This window comes from Lithobates pipiens, unplaced genomic scaffold (genome assembly GCF_037356315.1).
Source record: "Lithobates pipiens isolate NorthernLeopardFrog02 unplaced genomic scaffold, aLitPip1_a1.2 Scaffold_57, whole genome shotgun sequence".
Lineage (NCBI taxonomy): Eukaryota > Metazoa > Chordata > Amphibia > Anura > Ranidae > Lithobates > Lithobates pipiens.
In genome coordinates this window covers 830,325-848,311 of record NW_027507879.1, presented here as the reverse complement: position 1 = coordinate 848,311, position 17,987 = coordinate 830,325, and the positions used below count along the sequence as shown (strand labels likewise).

Sequence of the window (17,987 nt, the reverse complement as noted above, 5' to 3'; positions counted from 1 at the left end):
CTGTAGCTTCTGACTTTTAATAAGGACACTTACCTGTCTATCGGATCAGCTCCCGGCGTCGCCATTCTAACTAAGGGAAACAGGCAGTGGTGCCTTGCGGCTTCACTGCCCGTTTCCAACTGCGCATGTGCGAGTCGCGCGGCGCTTTGTGAATGGCCGGCAGACACACACGGGTCCCAGAAGACGGTGCTCCTCCATTTCCTAAAAGACAACGTGAGGCGACCGAGAATGAAGAGCGGCGCAGTATAGGAAGTGGCAGATTAGGACGACTGCCTAGCAACAGGCGTTTCCGGTAAGCAAAAACAATTTTTTTTCCCAAATGCTTTTGAATGTATTTTTAGGAGCCTGCTTATGTATATATATATTTTTTAGGGTGGGCCTCCTCCTCTTTAAACAAACAGCACTGAAAATTGTCTTGGGTAAGTACCCTGTATTGAGGTGGTTAAACTGTTAGCAAACGAGTAAACTCAAGCCCCTCCCCCTCCGATCTATCCCCATCTCCCAGAGGCCTTGAATCAGCCATTCCCGCCAATCACCGTCGCGCAGGCCTGGGTCAGGCGCCACACTCTCAGCAGGCCCCGCCCACATCTGATATAGCGGACTGTCCGAGAGAATTTTGGCGCTAGAAGGCGGGTCACGTGGTTGGGGTGTGTGGTGCGGAGTCAGTGAGTGAGCTCCGAGCGGGAGGGACCAGCGGCCGCGGCCATGCTGAGGAAGCTGACAGTGGATCAGATCGCCGATTGGTTTACCATCGGGAAAGAGGTGTCCGATGTGAAGCTGCTGGGCACCTGGACAGAGCCGGGCCGCGCTCCGGAGCCCGAGGAGGAGGATGAGAGGAGCCGGAGGAGGCGCAAGGGGTAGGTGCGGCCGAGAAGGAGGGGGGCCACGTGCATGGGGAGAGCTGTCTGGGCAGGGAATGGCCGAGTAGACCCCCCCCAATAACTTCACCTCTCTGATGTACACACACACACACACACACACACGTGGTAAACACAAACAGTCATGTGTATGTATATATATATATATACATTTTATTTTTTATTACTGTGTGTGTATGTATGTGTGTGTGTGTGTGTATATATATATATATATATATATATATTTTTTTTTTTTTATTACTGTGTGTGTATGTATGTGTGTGTGTGTGTGTGTATATATATATATATATATATATATATATATATATATATACTGTGTGTGTATATATATATATATATATATTTTTTTTTAAGTAGTATTCTGTACTGGAAGCCAACACTGGTGTCCTCGGGGGCCGGACTTGTGTCCTAATCAGAGGAGAACCCTCCCACAGACCTCATACACACAACTCCATTTGGCTACAATATCGCAGTCCATGTACCACCCAGAGATACACAAGTCTAACCCTTTCACTGCCAGACCTGTTTCTGCTGCTTTAACCACTTTAGCCACGGAAGGATTTACCCCCCCATTCAGGCCAGAGCACTTTTTGCGATTCTGCACTGCGTCGATTTAACTGACAATTGCGTGGTCGTGCCACATTGTACCCAAAACGTCCTTTTTTTTTCCCCCACAAATTGAGCTTTTTTTTGTGGCATTTGATCTCAGCTTTTTTTTTTTTTTGCACTATATACAAAGCGCGACAATTTAAAAAAAAAACTTTTTTTTTTTTTTACTTTTTGCTCTAATAAAAAAAAAAAATTTGCCCTCAGTTTAGGCCGATACGTATTGTAATACATTTTTTGTAAAAAAAATCTCAATAAGCGCCTGATTGGTTTGCGCAAGTTATCGCATCTAGAAATTGTGTTTTATGGCTTTTTTTTTTTTTACTAGTAATTTTTTATTTTTTTGTCCACATCAGACAATTTTGACACATTTTTGGGACCATTGGCATTAATACAGCGATCAGTGCTATAAAATTGCATTGGTTACTGTAAAAATGTCACTGGCAGTGAAGGAGTTAACCACTAGGGGGTGGGGAGGGGTTAAAGGGGTTGTATACCCGCTGACACTTTTTGTGTTTATTTTTTTAAATACCCCTGTAAGGCAAAAGTCATCGCATACTAGCTCATTATGAAATACTCACCTTAGAACGAGGCGTCGGTAACTCACCTGGTCCACACGGAGGGTCATGTTGCCTCTGCGTGTCTTCCGGGTATCGCGGCTCCAGCATTGTGAGTGGCTGGAGCCGCGATGTCACTGCTGCGCATGCGTGCGGGAGACTTCTTTCCGGCATGGTCCGGCGTCTGCTGGGCTTTTGGCCGAGAATCCCCTGTGCGCATGCGCGGCTGCAGTCAGGGGCTCATTGCACGGGGAATATCTCCTAAACCGTACAGGTTTAGGAGATATTTTTTTTTACCTACAGGTAAGCCTTATTATAAGCTTACCTGTAGGTACAAATTTAAAAATAGACTATACAACCGCTTTAAGTGTGCCCTAGGGGAGTGTTTAATAACTGTCTGGGGGTTGGGCTGTGTGTGACGGGGACACTGACCGCTGCTCCCGATGACAGGGAGCATACAATCTGTGTCCTATCATTAGGCAGAACGGGGTGATGCTGTTTACATCAGCGTCTCCCAGTTCTTGAGCTCCGTGACACGATCGTGGGTATGCCAGCAGCAATCGAGTCCCGGGGAGCACGGTCACGGAGTTTGTGGCAGGCGCGCGCACCGCAGGAAATTCAAAGTAACGTATGGGTACGGTACTTTGCCCAGACGTGCCATTCTGCTGACGTATATTTTCCCGAAGTTGGTCAGCAAGTGGTTAACTGACAATTGCGTTGGTCGTCTGACGCTGTAACCAAATAAAAATTTGTAGTTTTACCCACAACTAGAGCTGTCTTTTTTGCCATTTGATCACCTCCTGCGTTTGTTTTGTGCTATAAGCAAAAAACTGACAATTTTGAAAAACAATATTTTTTATTTTTGTTTTGAAACGCATCCAATAAAAAAAAAATCAAATTTCTTCAACTTAGTGGTGTTGCCACCAAAAAATAAAAAAAATGTTTAAAATGCTTAAAAAAAAATAAAAAAAAAATTGGCGAAATTTTTTTTTTTTTTTACTCACCTCTAAATACCTGTTGCTAGGGGGTCCCTCGTAGTCTGCTTTCTTCCTTGCCCGGGCTGGTGACATCACTTCCCCTCGCGCCGCACAGTCACCTGGGACCTGCCACGCGTCCCAGGTGACTGCGCGGCGTATTGCATCACGCGGCGCTGTTTGCGCATGCGCAGTGGATGCCCGGCTGTGAAGCCACAGCCGGGTGCCCACAGTACGAATGACGGCGCCGCGAGCGGGGAACGAGGGGGGGGGGGCTTCGTTCCCCCACATCGCTGGACCCTGGGACTTTTAATAAGGAGACTTACCCTGGGACTTTTAATAAGGAGGCTTACCCTGGGACTTTTAATAAGGAGGCTTACCCTGGGACTTTTAATAAGGAGGCTTACCCTGGGACTTTTAATAAGGAGGCTTACCCTGGGACTTTTAATAAGGAGGCTTACCCTGGGACTTTTAATAAGGAGGCTTACCCTGGGACTTTTAATAAGGAGGCTTACCCTGGGACTTTTAATAAGGTGGCTTACCCTGGGACTTTTAATAAGGAGACTTACCCTGGGACTTTTAATAAGGAGACTTACCCTGGGACTTTTAATAAGGAGACTTACCCTGGGACTTTTAATAAGGAGACTTACCCTGGGACTTTTAATAAGGAGACTTACCCTGGGACTTTTAATAAGGAGACTTACCCTGGGACTTTTAATAAGGAGGCTTACCCTGGGACTTTTAATAAGGAGGCTTACCCTGGGACTTTTAATAAGGAGGCTTACCCTGGGACTTTTAATAAGGAGGCTTACCCTGGGACTTTTAATAAGGAGACTTACCTCTCCAGGGCGCCCGCGATGTCGGCCGCCGAGGCTGAAATGTTCCTTTGGCTCTCGGGTCCCAGCGCTGCCATCCTCACTAAGGGAAACGGGCAGTGGAGCCTTGCGGCTTCACTGCCCATTTCCTACTGCGCATGCGTGAGTCGCGCGGCGCTTTGTGAATGGGACGCGCTGTTAGGGAACACACAGTTCCCAGAACACAGCGCGCCCCATTACCCAGAAGACAACGCGGAGGAGGGGAGAAGACGAAGATCACCGAGGAGCAGGAAGAAGGCAGATTAGGAAGACTGCCCAGCAACAGGGATTTCTGGCAAGGTAAAACAATTTTTTTTCAAATTTTTTTTAAATTTTTTTTTAAGAATATTAATGCTTTTTTTTTTTTCTTTTTTTTTTTGCTGGCCTTCCACTTTAAGCCAATATGTATTCGTATACATGTTTTTGATAACAAAAAATCCCAGTAAGCGTATATTGCTTGGTTTTCACAAAAGTTATAGTATTTACAAACTATGGGATATTTTTATGGAATCTTTATTATTTTACTGGTAATGGCGGTGATCGGCGTCTTAAAGCGGGACTGCAACATTGTGGAAGGACACCTAACTGAGGCTTGATTTGACTTTGAGGACCAGTAATGCTAATACAGTGGCGCTAAAAAAATATGCACTGTTAATGTACTAATGACACTGACAAGGGAAGGGGTGATCAAAGGGTTAAATGTGTTCCTAGGTAGTGCGTTTTTTTTTTTTTTTTTTTATGACGGAAGACAGAGATCTGTGTTTCTCCTTTGTCAGAAATACAGGTTCTCTGCCTTATTGACAACCATCTGCCTTGTTAACACGCTGATGATCTCCTGCTGTGCCCAATCACAGCGGGAGTGGGCCGGCGCACGTGCGTGCACCAGAATCGCAAACCTGTATGTGATCCTTCGTGGAGGAGTCCCCGAACACCGTAAATGTACATGGGGTGGTCGGCAACAGCTTAACCACTTGCCGTCTGGTTCATGCAGATATGCGTCGGCAAAGTGGTTCGTTCCTGTGAATCGCTGTATGTATCTCTGTACCTTTTTTTAAGTGGCGATAGCAGGCGCACCTGCTGCACAGCGGGGAGTGCGTGGCCGGTGAACGTGATCGCATGCACGAGAGCAGGAACAGGGATTTGTGTGTGTGTGTGTATAAACACACACACATCCCTGTTCTGTCACGAGAGAAGATGCTTAATTTGTTCCTACTTTAGTATGTCTCCTATAGTCAGTCATATCCCCTCAGTTAGAACACCTATAGGGAACACAGTTAACAACTTGATCGCCCCCTATTGTTTACCCCTTCCCAGTGACATTTACACAGTAATCAGTGCATTTTTCTAGCTCTGATCGCTGTATAAATGTCAATGGTCCCAAAAATGTTGCATGTCCGATACAATGTCGCAGTACTGCTAAAAATCCCAGATCATTGCCATTACTATTAAAAAAAAAAAAAAAAAAAAAAAAATCCCATAAATCTTTCCCATAGTTTTTAGACGCTATAACTTTTGTGCAAAAAGCAAAAAATTTTGTTTTTTTTCAAAATAGTTTTTTTTTTGTTTATAGCGCAAAAAATTTAAACCGCAGAGATGATCAAATACCACCAAAAGAAAGCTCTATTTGTGGCGAAAAAAGGACATCAATTTTGTTTGGGAGCCACGTCGCATGACCGCGCAATTGTCAGTTAAAGCGATGCAGCGCTGTATCGCAAAAATGGCCTGGTTATTAACCACTTGAGATCAGCGCTATAGCCAAATGACTGCTATAGCGCGGATCTCCTTTTCCGGGACGACGTCAATAGACGTAGTCCCGTGTACGAGCGGCCTGCGCGCCCCCTGAGGGGCGCGAGCGGCGCTCTCTGTGATTGGCGAGTCCATGAGACTCGCCTGATCACCGATCCGTGCAAGGGGTCGATCCCGACCCCTTATCACGTGATCAGCTGTCAGCCAATAACAGCTGATCATGTGATATAATGGAGTCGGTAATCGGCTAGTATTCCTCCTTGCGCTGACAGCGCGAGGAGAAAAAAAAAAGCCGATCACCGGCGGCCGTGATTGGGACATCAGTCCCGATCACGGCCAGCAATGCAAGCGACCACCTGCCCCCTGCCAGTGCCCACCTGCCCCCTGCAGTGCCATCCTGAATAAAAGTGCCCCCCAGCAGTGCCCACAGTGCCACCCGCAGTACCACCCACAGTGCCCACAATCTGCCTCAAAGGTGCTGCACCCCAGTGCCGCCCATCAGTGCCCAGCAGTGCCACCCATCTGTGCCACCCATCTGTGCCACCCATCTGTGCCACCCATCGGTGCCACCCATCGGTGCCACCCATCGGTGCCGCCTTATCTGTGCCTATTAGTGCCCACCAATGCAGCCCATCAGTGCCCACCAATGCTGCTCATCAGTGCCGCCTAATCAGCGCACTTCAATGAAGGAGAAAAATGACCCGTTTGCAAAATTTTATAACAAACTATTAAAACATGATTTTTTTTTTGCATCTTTTTTTGTTTGTTTAGCAAAAAATAAAACTCCGAGCTGTAACTAAATACCACCAAAAGAAAGCTCTATTTGTGGGAAAAAAATGATAAAAATGTCATTTGGGTACAGTGTTGTATGCCCGCGCAATTGTCATTCAAAGTGCATCAGCGCTGAAAGCTGAAAATTGGTCTGGGACTGAGGGGGGTTTAAGTGCCCAGTAAGCAAGTGGTTAAGGGGGCAAATTCTTTCCGGTCCTTAAAGTGGAGCTCCACCCGATTTTAACATATCTCAAGCTTATTAAATATATGTCTTTCAAAAACTGAGTTTCTTTTTTTTTTTTTTTCTTGTCATGTTGTCTATTTCCTGTGTATGGTGATCGCGAATATGGGTGCGGATAGTGTGGATAGTTCGTAATATCTGCAATCCGCACTGTCTCCTGGGAGCTTGTTTCATAGTTCCCAGGAGTCAGTGCAGCGGCCTGCTGACGCGAGTTATCGCGTGATTTCTTACTTGCACAGCTCTGTTGTCATCACTAAGTGGCGGGACTTTCGCCGCCGCCGCCCCTTGCAATGGCAACCTGAGCGGTTGACGGCGCTCCTCTTTACAGTTATTGCGCATGCGCGAGATCGGTAGTACAAGGCACAGTGCATGCTGGTCGAGCAGTGGCACTGTATCCCAGAAGAGGATGTCTGTGGGTTTCACATGCCCACAGGCAAGATGAGACCCGGATACAACAACTATTAAAAGTTGATATTGTTATAGAAAACGGACATCTTTAAGACTGAAAACATATAACAAGTGAGTTATAAGTGTTAAGGACATAATCTTTGTGATTGTACCAAAAAAAAAAAAAGTTTAGGGCAGTGGAGCCTCCGCTTTAAGTGGTTAAAAAAAAAAAAGTTAGCCTGAAGACCCCCCAAAAACATTCTATAAACAGGTCTTTTCTGGAATTTTTTGTTTACAAGTTAAAATTAGTAATTTTATTTCTAGAAAATTACTTGCCACCCCCAAACAAATTATTATTTTTTGAGATGCCCTAATTAGAAAAATTGTGATCGTTGCAATATTTTATGTCTCGCTGTATTTTCGCAGCAGCATTTCAAACACAATTTTTGGGGAAAAAATACACACTTTTTGAATAATGAATAGCCAACACGTCCAACCTTAATCAGTTCCCGACCGGTGCACGCCGATGTACATCAGCAGAATGGCATGGGCAGGCATATTGGCGCACAGGTTAGTCCATTTCTATATGCTGCCCTGCCATCATGTGCGTGCCGCCGGCGTGCTCACGTGCCGGTCAGGACCCCATGAGTCCGGTCGTGGGTTCCGCGGACTTAATCGCCGCAGGGATACCCGCGATCGTCTTACGGGGAGGCGCTGTTGTAAACAGCATCTCCCCATTCTGCATAGCAAGAAGTGACACTGATCTCTGCTTCATGTGATTGGAGCAGAGATCAGTGTTCACTAACACAAAGCTCAGCACCCCACAGTTAGTAACAGGCCCCTAGGAACACTTAACCCCTTCACTGCCACCCTCTGGTTAACCCCTTCACTGCCAGTGTAATTTACGCAGGAATCGGTGCATTTGTATAGCAGTGATTGCTGTATAAATGACAATGGTCCCAAAAATGTGTCCGAAATGTCCAATGTGTCCGCCATAATGTCGCAGTCACATAATGATAAATAATTAATAAAAATCGCTGATCGCCGCCATTACTAGTAAAAAACTATCGCCTATTTTGTAAACGCTCTAACTTTTGCGCAAACCAATAAATAGCTTATTGTGATATTTTTGGTAAAAAAAAATAAAAAAAAATGTAGAATTATGTATCAGCCTAAACTGAGGGAAAAAAATGTGTATATATTTTTGGGGGATATTATAACAAAAAGTAAAAAATGCGTATTTTTTTCAAAATTGTCGCTTTATTTTTTTTTGTTTATAGCGCAAAAAATAAAAACCGCAGAGGTGATCAAATACCATCAAAAGAAAGCTCTATTTGTGAGAAAAAAAGGACGTGAAGTTTTGTTTGGGAGCCACGTCACACGACCACGCAATTGTCAGTTAAAGCGACACAGTGCCGAATCGCAAAAAGTGGTCTGGTCTTAAGCCAGCAAAATGGTCCGGTCTGAAAGTGGTTAAACTTGTGTGTGCATGCCTGTGAAATGCCATCCAAATGCAACCACCTGATAGGCAAGAGTCTGCCTGTCAGTTTTACACACAATACCTGTAGCTGCAGCCACCAGGTTGTTGAACCCCATCCCTGCCGTCAGGTCCATACGACATTTGGACCTGGCAGTGAAAGGATTAAAAGGCTGGCCCCAAGATCGGAGCATCTATATCCTGTTCTTCCCCCGACATGCAGAGGCTTCATGTGGGGGGGTTGTTACTGCATCATATGCCCCGAGCTATTTACGTACTTTAGCTTTACAGGTACTTGCCTCTTATGAGAATGGGCAACTCTTATGCTTTATATGCTGCTTCAGGGTGGACTGGGGTGCACTGGACTGTGGGGCGTGTGGTCTGTAGGGCCAGTGAAAAAAAATCTATTTAAATCTTGAATCGAGTTGAGAGGTCAAATCGATTTTAGATTTATTTGTTTTCTTTCACCAGGGCTGGCGCTGACACTGCGCCGGTCCTGAGGAGCTGTGGGCAGGAGTTTTTAGGCGGGGCTAAGGCAAAATCCCCAGCATCCGGCCTCAGTCTAGGCCGAAGCCTCACCTAAAAACAACTGCCCACAGCTCCTCAGAACCAGCACTGTGTCCATCAAAAATAAATGAAAAAATTTGACTCGTGAATCAAGGTTTTTCTTTTTTTTTTTGAAAATCGCCCAGCTCTAGCGGTGGACCAAATTGGCAACAGTGTCTTATCTCATATTACAGGGTGTTTTACCAGTTGTGTCCTGTATCTTGGGTTTACCAAGATGGCAGAGGAGCGCCTTACAGCCCTGTCCCCTTGGAGTCCCAAGATGGCACCGGCAGTACGGTGACCTACTTTTGGTGCGTGCCTCGCAGTTCTCCTTGGGGCTAGCGTTAAAAAAAAAAAAAAGTGGGGGTTATTTTGAAATGGAGACATGGCCTCTATATGGACTAGCGCAGGGGTGCTCAACCTGTGGCTCTCCAGCTGTTGCGGAACTACAAGTCCCATGAGGCATGGCAAGGCTCCGACAGCCACAAGCATGACACCCAGAGGCATGATGGGACTTGTAGTTTTGCAACAGCTGGAGAGCCACAGGTTGAGCACCCCTGGACTTGAGCACAGAGTGAGTCCATCTCCAAACCCAGATTTTAATTTTAGTGGATTTATCTCTAGGGCACCATAGTTGAGAAGGTGGACCCTATGTCACCGCCTCTACCCTTGAAGTTAAGATTTTAAGTCTATAGCTGTTCCTGATTGGGAAGAAGGGGAGGATTCTGTCCATCTCTCCAAGGGTAGCTCTTTGGTGGAAGATGAAGCTGGTAGATCTGCCTTGTATCTTTCCGTTAAAGGATGATTAGTTGAAGAAGGTGTAACGGCACAGAGTGGCATGGGTGCTTTTGTTGGAGGTCCTGGACGGAAGACATTTGCAGCAGGCAGACTGGTGGAGAATTGCAGCAGGCCCCAAACAGCAGGCAGATGCAGGATCTCAGGTGAGCAGGCAGAAGTCAGAAGCAGTAGAGGTATTGGATTCAGAGCAGTCAGGGCCAGGGTTGGTATCGGGCAAGTAGAGAATGCACCGGAACCGTAGGCAAAAGGGAGTCATGTCACAAGCCAGGTCAACAACAAGGTATCGGCAAGGAGCACAGGATCAGGTCACAGGCAGTAGAAGCTGACCACTAAGCAATTCTCTAGTTTGGAGCCACTTTAAAAAGGCAAATGAGAGCAAAGTATTCACACAAGCGTGCAGGCACATGTGCAAGTTGGGGAATGTCTAGTTGTCAATTGAGAATTATGAGCACATCTTTGTGCTCAACACTGTATACAATTTCCCCGACATTTAGACCCCTTTCACACTGAGGGCATTTTGCAGGCTCTATAATGTTAAAAATAGCGCCTGCAATCCTCCCTCAAACAGCTATACCATTGTCTCCAGTGCCGAGGGCTTTCACACTGGATCTGTGCGCTGGCAGAACGTCAGGTAAAGTCCTGGCAGCAACTTCTTTGGAGTGGTGAAGGAGCGGTGTGTAGCGCTCCTCCACAGCTGCTCCCTATTGAAATCAATGGGGCAGCGTGGCTATACTGCCGGCAAAATGCCGCTATTGCGGATGTTTTTTTTTTAACACTTTCTCGGCCAGTGGGGGTTAAAAGCGCCCGCTATCGGCTGAAATGTGCCGCAAATCCGATGGTAAAATGCTGATAAAAATGGTGCTATGGGCAGCGCAGTGTGAAAGGGGTCTTATACTTCTGAACAGATTGAGGAAGTGCAGCCAATCTGTCCAGAATAAACTTTACAAAGGTCTGCGAGAGCGTACAAACAGAAATTTCCTTAAAGCGGTTTTGTAGCAGTTTTGTACAGAAAATTGCAAGTTCATCTTATTCAAATGGCTTTGGAACATAGATGCAGTTATGACCATTGAAATAAAATAATATGCAGTATTTACCTTTTATTTTTAATGTTTATGCCGACTTCCGGGGTCTCCTCTCGTGGGAGTAGGCGTGTTTATCGGCTTCGCAATGATCCCTGGGAACTTTTTTAGCTATTTCCCAGGAATCCGTGGGGGACACAGTCATGCCGAAATCTCGTGAGATTTCGGAAGGACGCCGGTCACGTGACGAGGGCGTGTCCGAAATTGCCATTTTGAAAGTGGGCAGGCAGCTCTATCTGCCATTACCACTATAGCACACGAGGCAAGAGGAAGGAAAACAAAGAGGACACTCAATGAGCGTGTGCGAGATGGAGCGGTGGATGCTGGGAGCTCAGCGTCATCGCATCCAGGAAGTAAATGCCTGTGGGCTTCAAACGCCCACAGTGAAAATGGAAACCGCCGGACTGCTTTTTTAAGTTTTCCTTAGCAATGAAATCGTCACGCCGGGGGTTAAAAAGACGCCGATCGTGACTGCAAAGACACCGTAGGAATCGCCCACCAGTGACACAGGTTAAAAAAAAAAAAAATGGCAGCGGAATCCCGCTTTAATCACCAGTCACTTGGGGATATTGAATGCAAGGAGTGGAAGGAGCCTGAGATTAAACTTTTCTTATCTAGAGGTCATTAGTGGCAGTTTCCTTTTGACTCAGCACGATCGTCCAGTTCTGGGAGGGTGTCAGTAGATGTCCTTCCAGAACCCCCGCCTCCTATGGCACACATTGGTTTGTGCAAAAGTTATAGCATCTACAGAATATGGGATAGTTATGAATTTTTACTAGTAATGGCGATCTGTGTCTTAGAAAAGTTTTAAATGTTTATTGTGTGACTATTAAAAAAACAATAACTCTGAGACTTGATTTTTAAAATGACTTCTGAGCACATTGTTGTATTAACTTGTTGTATTGTTTTGTCTTAAATAACTCCATAGTAAGTTGTAGGATGATTATGCTTTACTATATATGGTAGCATAAGATTGTACAGGAAACCCTGATAGCCAAAATAAAGTACTATCGGGTACCAGACACGCTAGCTATGTTTCCTCAGCCAATAGAAGCATAGAGGTGGGATCACTAGGTATGAGGAGGGGGGAAAGACACATTCTTCGGGGCGACTCTTACTGCAGCTTTTGTTCTGTAAGCATGCTTCCCTTTTATGGACCACATCAGAAATAAATTGTCTGCTTCTCAATACATCTGGAGTTTTGACTGATCACAAGAGAAGATTCCTAACACTGTGATTATGATTTTTTTTTTTTTTGTGGGGCTGCGCCATTGCGGCAGACAGATTGGACACTTTGGGACCAGTGACATTTATACAATGGTGCTAAAGTCCACTGATTACTGTGTAAATGGCAGGTAAGGGGTTAAATGTGTTCCCTAGGTGTGTTCTAACTGTAGGGGGGTCATGGGCTGCCAGGGACAGGACATAGATCCCTAACAGAACGGGGGAATTGCCTTGTTTACAAAGGGAGTTACCCATTCTGCCTCTGTAATATGCGATTGTGGGTTGCCGGCAGACATAGCCCGACCCTCGTGCACGCTCCCGCAGCTATCCCGCCTGTGTGAGCCACCATAAAGCTACAGCGATTTGCACAGGAGAGCCGACCTCCTTTATAATGATAGCGGCTGGTGGGCAAGTGGTGTGTGTGTATGTGTATATATATATATATATATATATATATATATATATATATATATATATATATATATATATATATATATATATATTCTCACAAGTACACCCCTCACATTTTTTTTATTTTATTCTATCTTTCCTGAGTGCCGAGTGTACAGCTTGTATAATGGTGTAAATTTGCTGTCCCCTCAAAATAACTCGACACACAGCCATTAATGTATAAACAGCTGGTAACAAGTGAGTACACCCCTAAGTGAAAATGTCCATATTGGGCCCAAAGTGTCAGTTTGTGTGGCCACCATTATTTTCCAGCACTGCCTTAACCCAGGGCTCGACAAAACCCGGGCGCCAGGTCGCATTGGCGACTAGAATTAGCGACTGGCGCCTGGGGCAGCACAGCTGGGGGTATCCTGTCTCCGTGGACCCCCCCAGCGTGATTGCGTCGGGCCGCGCCGCCGGCGGCCAGTAATTGAGCCCCCGGCTTTGAGGCCTTCTGTGATGCTATTCCCTTCTGTGATCCTATTCCTTTTGGAATCGGGCGCCCTCTTGTGGTGGCCGTTGGAATTACAACCATTAATGCTAATAGTTCTCCTTCCATTTACTTAGAACACCTAAACATTACATACATATATACACACATATATATATATATATATACACACACACACTTTTTTTTTTCTTTTTTATTCTAACACCCTAGAGAGTAAAATGGTGGTCGTTGCAATAATGTCTGTCACACCATATTTGCACAGCGTACTTACAAGCGCACTTTTTTTGGGGAAAAAATAATTTATTTAATAAAAAAAAAGACAACAGTAAAGGTAGCCCAATTTTTTTTTTATATTGTGAAAGATAATGTTACGTCGAGTAAATTGATACCCAACATGTCATGCTTCAAAATTGCGCCCGCTCATGGAATGGCGACAAACTTTTACCCTTTAAAATCTCCATAGGCGACGTTTAAAAAATTCTACAGGTTGCACGTTTTGAGTTACAGAGAAGGTCTAGGGCTAGAATTATTGCTCTTACTCTACCGATCGCAGCGATACCTCACATGTGTGGTTTGAACATCGCTTTCATATATGCGTTCGCTTCTGCACGCAAGCTTGGCGGGACAGGGCGCATTTAAAAAAAAAATTTTCTTTCTTATTTTAACTTTTATTTTTTTTCACTGTTCTTTTAAAAAAAAAAATGTGTGTCACTTTTATTCCTATTACAAGGAATGTAAAAATCCCTTGTAATAGAAAAAAGCACGACAGGTCCTCTTATATATGAGATCTGGGGTCAGAGAGACCTCACATCTCATATTTACACTAAAATGCAATTAAAAAAAAAAATCGTCATTTGAAAAAAATAAAACAAATAAAATGTCCCTCTAATAGCCATGGGCAATGACTTGGAGACAGGGGGGGGGGTGGCTATCTTCCCCTCACTCGTCTCCATGTCAGACCAGGGACAGGTCCGGATCGCCGTCACGGACCTGGCTCCTAACTTTTTTAGCTGGCTCCTAGATTCCAAGCAAATTTGTCAACCCCTGCCTTAACCCTCTTGGGCATGGAGGTCACCAGAGCTTCACAGGTTGCCACTGGAGTCCTCTTCCACTCCTCCATGATGACATCACAGAGCTGGTGGATGTTGGAGACCTTGCGCTCCTCCACCTTCCGTTTGAGGATGACCCACAGATGCTCAATAGGGTTTAGGTCTGGAGACATGCCGCCCAGTCTCTGAAGGGAGGGGATCATGCTCTGCTTCAGTATGTCACGATACATGTTGGCATTCATTGTTATAGAGGTGGTGAGGGGTGACAGTAATATAACTTGTCAGAGGATTTAACATTTACTCACCCCATCTTAAAATCCGATTTTTAATTGCAATTTTTACTTTATGGATCTTAAAACCTGTGAGGTTATCCTTCGTCACTGAAGATTATGGACATTTATGCTGTTCTTTAAGTACATTGCTTAATAATTCATGCAGTTTATTTTTTTTAAAATACACATCGATTGCGGGTACATATTTTTTTTTTTTAAAGTTGCATAAAATGTAGGAACATGGACTTATACACAATTACATTGGTCTGACTGGTACAAAAAAATAGGTTATCTATAGGGGGGGTCATACATCATGTATGTATATGTCAGTCATTTAAAAATAGCTACAGGAACTGGCTAAAAATAGCATTGCTTTTAAGTTATTGTTTTGTACTTATAAAATATGCATAGGAGTCTTGTAAAAATGTCTGCATGATTATAAATATATAATTTTTTTTTTTTTTTTGTGGTTGGAAGCAATTGGATAATTGTGTGTTTTTTGTGAGTACACTTTCGTGTATCAATGACCAAAATGCCCCCACTCACCCTCCTGACAGTTTGCCACAGTCCTTAAATCATATCACCATTGCTTTCAGTAGGGCCATGCCTGGGCTATGCTTCACATCTTCACTGGGAAATATATATATATATATATATATATATATATATATATATATATATATATATATATATATAATTTTTTTATATTTTTTTTCTCTTCTTTCAATGGAGAGCCCATAGATTTTCCTTGAAACCTCATGTGCAAGCTAGAAACATTGTAAGCCAGTGGTCTAATCCTATTGCTGGATTATATTTTATAGGGGTGATGAGGAAGAGAGGTGGCATTTTTAATAGTAATTCAGGCCAAACATGGGTCGAATTCTGAGCAAATTTTCTTTTGAAAATTTGTGCATTTTTGTAAATCCGATGGCGCCACCATTGATTTTCAAATTCAACCAACCAAGCCTTCAATTTCACTTCCTATTGCTACATAAAAGAAATGTGGCCAGGAATCATCATCTTCTTTTCTTTCCAGGTCACGGCTCATCTGCTTTTTTTTTTTAATGATATTTTCGCGTACAAGGCTCCCATCATTGATTATACATTTTGTTCATATTTCCAACATGCCCATTCGATGGCCGCATGATAATCAGCTGTTTCTGCAGTCCACAAATAGTGTGAAATTCGAACGAAAGTTCTTAATTACCATTTTTCGAAAAAAGAAAATTCTTAGGAAGTCGACCCATGTTGTGACCGGCTTACGCTTTTCCCAATTTAACCAGAAGGATAGTAGTATGGCAAGTTCCAGATGCGGGTTGAGAAAGTTGGAAATAAACTCTGCGTGTTTCTGTCAACATAGCTGGAGACTGTTGGGATTTCCTCTTTGTGTGAGTTTGTATCGCCAGGCACTGCAAAGTTGACGGGGCAGTTTGAGTTCCACAAATCCATCAGCTTCACCTGTTGGTTTTCTCTCTCTGTAGAACTCAGGAAATCTTTCAAGACTTGTTTGAATATGTAGACAATCTCCCAAGGTAGTACGTCGTTTTCTGCCAGAACTTCTCGAAACCTGGAGGGCAGACAGTCAGGTTTATGCTTTTTTTTATTTATTTTTTTGCACTTTCTAGAGATGCTCATATATTCGGACAGATTTTGACAAATTCATGTAGGATTTGAAAGATAATTGGGGGAAGGCATTAGTAGGAGCGTTTTAAAGATTAAATGATTAATGTTAAGGGGTTGTAAAGCTTAATTTTTTATTTTTTTTCTAAATGGGTTCCTTTAAGCTAGTGTATTGTTGGGTCACTTACCTTTTCCTTCGATTTCCCTTCTAAATGTTTTTTCTTTGTCTGAATTTCTCACTTCCTGTTTCTCCTCAGTAAACTTCACACCATCATCCGAGTGGTGTTTAGTCAGCCAGAACAGCTTACTGAGGAGGAACAGGAAGTGAGGAATTCAGACAAAGGAAAAAAAAAACATGTAGAAGGGAAATCGAAGGAAAAGTTAAGTGAACCAACAATGCACTAGCTTAAAGTGGTTGTAAACCCTTACAAACCACTTTGACCTACAGGTAAGCCTAGATTAAGGCTTACCTGTAGGTCCAAGAAATATCTCCTAAACCTATATGGTTTAGGAGATATTTGCCCGAAAACAGGCACCGCTGTCTATGGCACATGCGCACTGAACGCAGCATTCTCAACAACGGAGCTGCCGCGCGTCGGCTCCCGTGCGCATGCGCAGGAGTGGCGTCATCGCGGCTTCGCCGAATGACACCGGCGGAGCTGCGAGACCCCACCAAGAAGATGGATGCGGCGGATTACAGGGGACAGCGGTGACTTCGCTGGCTCCTGTGTCAGGTAAGTGACACATAATGGGATGCGATGCGATGCATAGTAGTCCATTATGCTTTGCCTTTGCAGGGAATGAAAGAGGAAGTAAACTCAGCAGGGTTTACTTCCTCTCTAAAGGAACCTATTTAGAAATTAAAAAACAAACCTTTACAACCCTTTTAGGCAGCAGCTGTAGTTTTCATAGGTACCAATAGAGGTGACATACACTTATCCTAATCTTAACTAATTTTAGGAAAATGATCTATGTATGTTCTTGTACATTCGCAACAGGCTAGGATGGCGTTCCCCCGCCCCATATGATTAAGAAAATAGTTTTTTTTATAGTTGTATTGTTCCAAAGCATCTGACACCTTTTGCATTTTAAGTGCCTGCATATCATTGCCCTGTCTGTCCCCTGGAATTCGTCCATGCCTGTTTACTTGTGTTATGGTAGATTTCCCAAATATACAGAATAATATGAATTAGAACCTGTTATTTTGTGTAAAGAGGTGGCAAAACTCATTCTGTTTGATACCAGCTTATTTGCATTGATCTCCACTTTCTAAATTCAAGGGTAACTGTATAGTTAGAAATATGAAAGCTGCCACCAGTGACCTGTGGGTGTATTTTATATATATATATATATATATATATATATATATATATATATATATATATATATATATATTATTATTTTACATTTTTTTTTTTTTATTATTTAAACCTGCAGGCACTGGACAATCATTTTAGTGCATCACTGACCTGAAACAGAAATGCAGCTCCTATAAGCGGTATAAAATCCAATAGCAAAAATGTAATATTGCAGCTTATCAATCATTAGATGTGGTGGCTGCATTACGTTTTTTTTTTGGCTTTTTTTTTTTTACTCTGTCATCTGGTGATCTGGCCAGTAACACCACCTCTAATTTGAGCACCCCCACTTTGGATGAAGGAACACAAGGGGAGCACCTTTGGACGATAGCATTGGCAATGTTGGATGGACTAGCAGATTTAAATACAATAACAAATGGAAACTCAACTCCAACTAATACTTTATAACTGGGATATGCAATTAGTGGACCTCCAGCTGTTGCAAAACTACAAGTCCCATCATGCCTCTGCGTCTGGGTGTCATGCTTGTGGCTGTCAGTCTTGCTATGCCTCGTGGGACTTGTACTTCTGCAACAGCTGGAGGTCCGCTAATTGAAAATCTCTGCTTTATAAGCAGTTACAGGAAACTGCTTTTTTTTTTTTTTTTGCTCTTTTGGGATAGTTGTTTTTAAATGGATACCTGATCATT

The 17,987-nt window shown here is 43.7% G+C and overlaps 2 protein-coding genes across 6 annotated transcripts in view; one reads left to right on the top strand and one right to left on the bottom strand.

Annotated features, from left to right (window-relative positions):
* Positions 1–612: 612 nt before the first annotated feature.
* The window catches only part of TDRD9 (tudor domain containing 9), a 391,054-nt gene continuing 373,679 nt past the window's right edge, over positions 613–17,987 (top strand). Inside the window, exon 1 of one of the 3 annotated variants that reach the window (XR_013270091.1) lies at positions 613–857. Coding sequence is in view for 2 of the 3 variants with exons in the window: in XM_077467571.1 (XP_077323697.1) it covers positions 706–857 (152 nt within the window). In the remaining variant the exon portion in view is untranslated. The remainder of the gene's footprint in view (positions 858–17,987) is intronic. The other 2 variants (XM_077467571.1, XM_077467570.1) reach the window with 2 other exon arrangements.
* Positions 15,282–17,987, bottom strand: part of RD3L (RD3 like) — a 7,036-nt gene continuing 4,330 nt past the window's right edge. For all 3 annotated transcript variants that reach the window (XM_077467574.1, XM_077467572.1, XM_077467573.1), the window contains one exon: positions 15,282–15,927. In XM_077467574.1, coding sequence (XP_077323700.1) covers positions 15,636–15,927 — 292 coding nt within the window. In that variant the 3' untranslated portion in view covers positions 15,282–15,635. The remainder of the gene's footprint in view (positions 15,928–17,987) is intronic.